The sequence below is a fragment of the Callorhinchus milii genome, unplaced genomic scaffold (assembly GCF_018977255.1).
Source record: "Callorhinchus milii isolate IMCB2004 unplaced genomic scaffold, IMCB_Cmil_1.0 Scaffold6, whole genome shotgun sequence".
Taxonomy (NCBI): domain Eukaryota; kingdom Metazoa; phylum Chordata; class Chondrichthyes; order Chimaeriformes; family Callorhinchidae; genus Callorhinchus; species Callorhinchus milii.
In genome coordinates, this window is record NW_024704747.1 from 18,682,960 (window position 1) to 18,689,972 (window position 7,013).

Consider the following 7,013-nt stretch of genomic DNA (forward strand, 5'->3'; position numbering starts at 1 on the left):
AACGTTTATTATTGCTGCTCAATCATACCTTACCATTTGAGAAGAAGACACTATATTTAATTCCAGATGTGAAATTCATAGTTCCAGTAATTTCGATCGGTAGCAACATTTGCTACAGAAATATTTTGAACATTACTAGGTTGCTGTAAAATAAATCCGTGAGTTAAATTACTAGCAGCGGGCTTTCTTTAAATTCTGACAAATTCTGTACCCCTCATTAAAATTATAACCTTCAAAGATTTAAATTCTATAGCTTCAACACTGTCACATTTACATGGCTCCTCCTCTCAAGTGCTTCTTTAACCCCATTGTGGTTTGAACCCAAAATAGTCAGAGCGAAGCAAAGGAATATTAATGATAATGATAGCTCTTTGAACTTGTCTGATGTTTGACAAAAGAGTCCTGATGGTAAGCTTCTGTCTTTAATTTGGGTTTTTTTCAGACTAAGGTATATTTTAAAACTGATTGCACTGTGCATTACGGTTTTCCTCCTCCTCTTTAGAAGTGTCTAATGTTACTAAGTTATGGTTCTGTGGACACTAGTTCCTATCTCATGTCATTGGAGTTTACATTTTTGACTAATGGCAGACGATTTGACTAATCAGCCATGGGGGTAATTGTAGTTGAACATGATCCTGTCCTCACCTGAGACAAAAATATTATGATATTATTATCACTTTATTTCCCTCTAGCTGGAGTCACTGAGACTAATTATAATAAATAGTACTTTCCAATTGACAGCATGTTGTAACTTTCAAATGCTTTGTACAAATGAGTATTTTGAATATATATCCTTTCGAATGTAGTGACTGTTATAATAGACCCCAAATTTGCACCAGAAATGTTCCACAAACAACACGATAAACGACCAATTCATCTAATCTTTGCACAATTTGGGTGACAGAAGATCAGTCAGGAAACCAGCAAAAGGGCCATTGGAGTGTTACACACTTGAACAGGTAGCCCGAGCCTTGGCTTAACGTCTCATCCGAAGGAATACAACTCAAGCAATGCAGCACTCACTCAGTGCTGTCGTTAGAATGTCAGCTTAATAATAATAACCCTTGCATTCGATATTGTGCTTTTCACGCCTTCTAGACGTCTCAAAGCGCTTCACAGAATATACTGTAAAGTGAATTGACTGCATTTTTGTGGGCGAAATGGCTTGGATTGCAACACTCCAATTGCCTTCCTTGCTCACATCAGCTAGCAGAGGGGACGATCCACTTTAGTTTACTCTTATAATTATTGGGAGGACTGATTGGGCTGCGTGTAAACGTTCTGCAATATTCGGAGGAGGCTATCAGACCAGGAGGTGGGCTTTGTTCACGTGGATGTTAAAGATCCTATGGCACTATTTGAAAGAGAAGTGAGTTTCTCCCGGATTTCCGGACAACAATGCAATACAAAATTACACTTGTATAGCGTCTTTCACATCAGGAGGACGTCCCAAGGCGCTAGACAACAACAACAACAACAACAACAACAAGATTTCATTTATAGAGCGCCTTTCACGTTGGGAGGACGGGGGTGGGGGGGGGGGTGTGGGTTGGGGTTGGGATCAAGAAGAGTGGAGGGCAGAAGGGCGGCCGAAGGCACGGTCGAAGAGGAGAGTCTTGAGACATGCCTCCAAGGAGGTGAGGGGGTGAGGCGAAGGGAGCGTGGGGGGGGGGGGGTTCCGAACAATCCGGAGTAAACTCGACGGCTCACTTCCCGGCTGCCCGCCGGCCGGCTGCCGCGTCTCGCGGACGCAATGTGCGCTCTTATCCATCGATCCACTTCGCGGCCCGTCCCGCGAAGCGCTTTGAGACGTCTGGAGGAGGCAAATGGAAGGATTATTATTATTATTATTATTAGTGTTGGATGGACTTCGGTGGCAACACAAAGGTGTTGGGAGCATTCAACCAGAACAGCAGTGGCTGGGAAGACCTGCTGAGTGTTGTTATTATTATTATTATTATTATTATTATTATTATTGTTTCGGATTTCCCAACATCTGGAACGTGTTGCAGTATTTTTTTTCACATCACACCAGTGGGAGCATTTCTCTGAGCATTTTTTCTGCCTGAGGTGCGCCAGTGCGGCCGCCGGGAGGCGCTGTCGCCCCCCCCCCCCCCCCCCTCCACCTCAGCGCCGGGTTGGGTTTGCGGACGGGTCACGTCTTGAGTCGGTGCGGCGTTTGCTCCTCGTTGGCGACAACCGCCCGAAAAACCCGCGAAGCCGCCCCGCCAACCCGCCCGCCCGCCCGCCGCCCGCCCGCCGCCGCCGCCATGACCAGGCCCGGTTGGGCGCCGCCCGTTTGCTTGTGGCGAGAGCCCGGGTTTGAGGTGTTCGGGCTGAGCGCGGTGACGGGCTCCGAGCCCGGGAGGAAGAACGACCTGGTGCTGGGAGTGAGCGGCGGCGGAGGGGGAGGGGGAGGGCGGCGGCGGCCCGAGAGCCCACAGCGGGTCATCTACTTCCCGGGAGATGTGCAGGTCCGCGCGCTGCAGATCAGCCTCGTGTGGCTTTGTTACTCTGTTACTGTGGTTATTACTGTTGTTGTTACTGTTATTATCGGTAGTATTGTTTTCATTATCGCTCTTGTTATTAGTATTGTTATTAGTACTATTTTCATTGTTATTGTTATTAGTATTGTTATTAGTATTATTTTCATTATTATTGTTATTAGTATTGTTATTAGTACTGTTATTAGTATTATTTTCATTATTATTGTTATTAGTAGTATTATTGTTATTATGGTTATCATTAGTATTATTATTATGGTTACTATTAGTAGTAATATTATTGTTATTATTATTGTTATTAGTATTATTGTGGTTATTATTAGTAGTATTATTATGGTTATTGTTATTAATAGTATTATTGTGGTTATTATTAGTAGTAGTATTATTATGCTTATTGTTAGTAATAGTATTGTTGTGGCTATTATTATTAGTAGTAGTATTATTATGGTTATTGTTAGTATTATTAGTACTGTTGTCGTTATTGTTATATTTTACACAGGATCTAAGTGACAGCAGTGCAGTCTCCAGGTTTTTGACTTTTACAATCTCCAGATGTTACCACGTGTGCAATTGCGAATGGATTATGTGTAGTTTGCGATGCACTACAATATTATTTAATTGCGTTCTTAATTGCGTTCCCCACTGCTCGGGTCCCGACCCAACAATCCAGCGCCTTGGGACGTCCTCCCGACGTGAAAGGCGCTCTATAAATGCAATCTTGTTGTTGTTGTTGTAATGATATGATTCAGTGATGGTAGAGGAAAGCTCACAAAATATTGTAGATTATTTTGATTATCACCCCCTCCCCCACCGCCAACACCAGGCCCATAACCATGCTAGGTTTCTGTAGGGAGGAAGGGGAGGAAAGGTTGTGATGATGATAGTAATAATAATAATAATAATTATCCTTGCATTTGATATAGCACCTTATCACATCTTCAAGTTTCTGACGGAGAGCGAGGGAGAGAGGTGGAGAGAGGTAGGGGCTATGGGATTAGACAAACTTTTTTTTTCCGCACAGAGAGAATTGTTAGGAGTATCCACTTGGTCAGATGTGTCTTGTCGAGGAATATGGGGGTTTCAGAGAACAACAGCTTGCATTTACATAGCATCCCTCACGCAGGCCAGCATCTTGGGAGTGCTTAATAGTGGTGGAAGTTTTATCAAGTGCAAGTGTTATTATTATTACTAATATTTGATGGACTTTGGGCTACAAATATGTTTTAATTTCTGGCCATTCTGCTTATTGATTTCCTGTTGAGTGTAGAATTACCGGGAGCTGATGGCCCGCCACGCAGAGAATGCCCGCTGGCAGCAATGGAGCCTGGAGGACACGGCTGCCCTGCTCCTGCGGAGATTCCCCAGCAGCCACGTCTGGATTGTGAAGGCTTCCCGGATGCACCTGCACAAGTTCAGCTGCTACGACAACTTTGTGGAGAGCGATCTGTTCGGGGCGCCCAAGCACAGCCCGGACTACGGTGCCTTGGGACACCTCCGCGCACTGCTGAGCAATGCTTCCAAGCAGAGCCGCAGCCTCCTGTGTACTGGGCGGACCGACCGGAGAGTGTCCACAGCCCCAGCCCAGCCTGGAGCCAACACCTCCGCTCAGACCCCAAACGGGATAGCAGCACCGAGCGGGACGGATACCGGGAGAGCGCGTGAGAAAGGCGGTGATGCACCACTCAGGACAATCCTGATCGGGTTCAGTAAGGGCTGCGTGGTTCTCAACCAGCTCCTGCACGAGCTGAGTGAAGCCCAGAAGGACGAGGAGCTGGCAGCCTTCATTCAGACCATCAGCCAAGTGTACTGGTTGGACGGAGGCCATGCCGGGGGAAGCAACACGTGGGTTACCAGCCCTGAGGTCCTGCAGGAGTTGGCTCGGACTGGGATCCCTGTGCAAACTCACGTTACTCCTTACCAAGTGAGGGACAGCATGAGGGCTTGGATTGGGAAGGAACACGAGAAATTCGTCCGGCTCCTTAGAGAGCTCGGTGCAAACGTAACAGACCAACTTCACTTTGAGAATCAGCCTCCCTCTCTGAAAAACCACTTTCAGGTCCTCAAAATGTTCTGAGTGGAATCTAAGTGTTCCTTCCCAATTGGAATGGCAGAATTACTCCTGAAAACAGTTTCCTGACATCCATGAAGTTGGTGGATAAATAGACTTGGGTGAATCTGTGTAGATTTCCCCTTTAGAACCTGTTCATTCTGACAACACACCTTTGCCAGAGTCTAACTTGTTTGTACGTTGAAGTACTGTTATTGCAGCTTCGTTACTTTGCATTCCGTTGTGTGATGTGCTACACTTGCTGTAATAAAAACAAGAATAGATACAGTCGTGTGAATTGGGTGTCTTAATAGGATCGAGCAGCAGCCTGTAAATTCCTGCAAAAGCAAAGGGGAGGATCTCGATAATAATAATCCTTGCATTCGATATAGTGCCTTATCACGTCTTCGAGACATCTCAAAGTGCTTTATAGAATATACTGTAAATTGAATTGACTGTATATTTTGTGGGTGAAACACGGCAGCCAACTGCACACAGCAGTGTCCCACAAACAATCGTGGATTGAGTGACCAAATTATTATTTTTTTTGAAGGGATTATGATCCCCAGAAAAGCAATTCGCCAATCGACTAACAACTGGGTTCCTACTTACCTCTAGGTAAGCGGAGGTGTGTGAAGTAAGGAAATTTGCCTAATGTTTTGCCAACCTGGGAATCGAACCCAGGTCCTCTCGCTTGCGAGGCAAATGCTCTATCCAATACCCTATTGGGACTAGTACTAATTTTACCAGAAAACCACTATCAACCAACAACAATTTACCTTTATATAGCGCCCTTCACACTGGGCGGCATCTTGAAGCACTTGACTATCACTCTATCCAATGACTATAAATGGCACTTTGAGTGGTACAACCACTTTTAGTGTTTGTACAATGAATTTTAAAGTGATTTTTTTGAAAAAAAACTGCAGGTAATAACATCTCATTAGTAGAGCAAAACTGCTGTTAGCCAATTCTTGGGCACTTCAGTGGTGGACAAATCTTTGAAAGACTTGACTTATCCAAGGTCCAAGTCTGATGGGAGATTGTATTCAAGTATCAAAAGAAATGGGTTGACTTAGTGGCTCTGCCAATGTGCTCCCTATCCCTTCCAGTTCATTTCCTTTGAAATCCCTAATCGGGAAAGAGGTCACGTCTCATCAACTCATCCTAAAATAATAAATTATAAAGTCCCTTGTGCTAAAAGTTTATGATTCTGTTGCAGATGTAAAAAGTTATGAGGAGAGAGCTTTGAATGGGGTGAGAGCACATAACTCCACTGCACACAATGGGTTGAATGATCTGCTGATTCTTTTAGGATTGTATAAATGTGCAGAGGTACAAAAGCAATTCAGTGCCTAATGGTTTCTGATGGTCACACAGTAGAAATAAAAAAGTATTTCAATTACAGGATTACAGGTGAGTAAATTCTACAAAAAGCAAAATAACTGCAAATGCTGGAAATCCAAAATAAAAAAAGAAGTCGCTAAGAACACTCAGCGGATCAGGCAGCATCTATGGAGAGAGGAAAGTGGCATCTCTCCGGAGATGCTGCCTGACCTGCAGAGTGTTCCCAGCAACTTCTGTTTTTATTAGTAGGTAAATTGAAATGCACTTTCAATGATACATGGACCAATAGCGTTGACGATAATTTTTAATTCCCTCCTTCATAATCATTTTTGCTTTCTCAGGTACAATATCTTAATAATTGTGGATTTCTAAAGACACAGTACCAAGGAAATCCACTGCTAAAAACTCAACAGAGGGTTAAGTAACATTTGTGAGTGCTTTAAAGTATGAGCCCTGTTTCAAATGACTGGTTTTGATACTATCCAATAACATTGACTAAATGAGCCATTTCTCGAGACTCCGAGCTTGATATCATGCAGTGTAGTAGCAAGTAAGTTAAATTACTGGAAAAATCTATACATTTGTTTCTTACTATCACGCCTGCCCTTTTTGGGTGGTAACAGCGTTCCAATTGCATTACGGTGAACAAAAGCCGCTTTGTGGCTTTGCTGTTTAATTGGTCTGGAATTGATTACACAAACTGCTTTCACGTACGGAGTTAATCATGCAATCTGGCGGTTTTAAACTTGGAAACATTTGTTAATTCTGAAAATGATCACACTAACTGAACGATTGCAGTAACCGCACGGTTTACCATGTCACTGAACTTTGCAAACAGAAGAATCCTGTTCTAATACCAAAGTTTATACCTCATTGCCAGTAGGAAACTTTGATCTGAAAGTGGTCGACATTCCAAACGGACTCCTACTTGAATCACTTGTCAATGTTATCTTAAAGATTGGGCGATCGCCCACAAAAATATACAGTCAATTCACTTTGCAGTATATTCTGAGAAGTGCTTTGAGACGTCTTGACGATGTGATAAAGCACTATATAAAACGCAAAGATTATTAATATTGTTATGTTATTACAGTTTAATGTTCTTAGGCAGTTTT

At 43.4% G+C, this 7,013-nt stretch overlaps 1 protein-coding gene across 2 annotated transcripts; it reads left to right on the forward strand.

The window, feature by feature from the left end:
- Nucleotides 1-2,290: 2,290 nt before the first annotated feature.
- Nucleotides 2,291-4,839, forward strand: cunh2orf69 (chromosome unknown C2orf69 homolog). 2 transcript variants are annotated; one of them, XM_007900148.2, is made up of 2 exons: nucleotides 2,291-2,474; nucleotides 3,772-4,839. In XM_007900148.2, the coding sequence occupies exon 2, from the start codon at nucleotides 3,787-3,789 to the stop codon at nucleotides 4,576-4,578; it is 792 nt and encodes a 263-aa protein (XP_007898339.2). In that variant the 5' UTR covers nucleotides 2,291-2,474; nucleotides 3,772-3,786; the 3' UTR covers nucleotides 4,579-4,839. The 2 variants fall into 2 exon arrangements, with proteins under 2 accessions (XP_007898339.2, XP_042192292.1); XM_042336358.1 differs by lacking the exon at nucleotides 2,291-2,474 and adding an exon at nucleotides 3,459-3,483.
- Nucleotides 4,840-7,013: the final 2,174 nt, after the last annotated feature.

Excerpts from the sequence above, each read along its gene's own strand:
- cunh2orf69 (XM_007900148.2), top strand. The coding sequence starts at position 3,787 with ATGGCCCGCCACGCAGAGAATGCCCGCTGGCAGCAATGGAGCCTGGAG.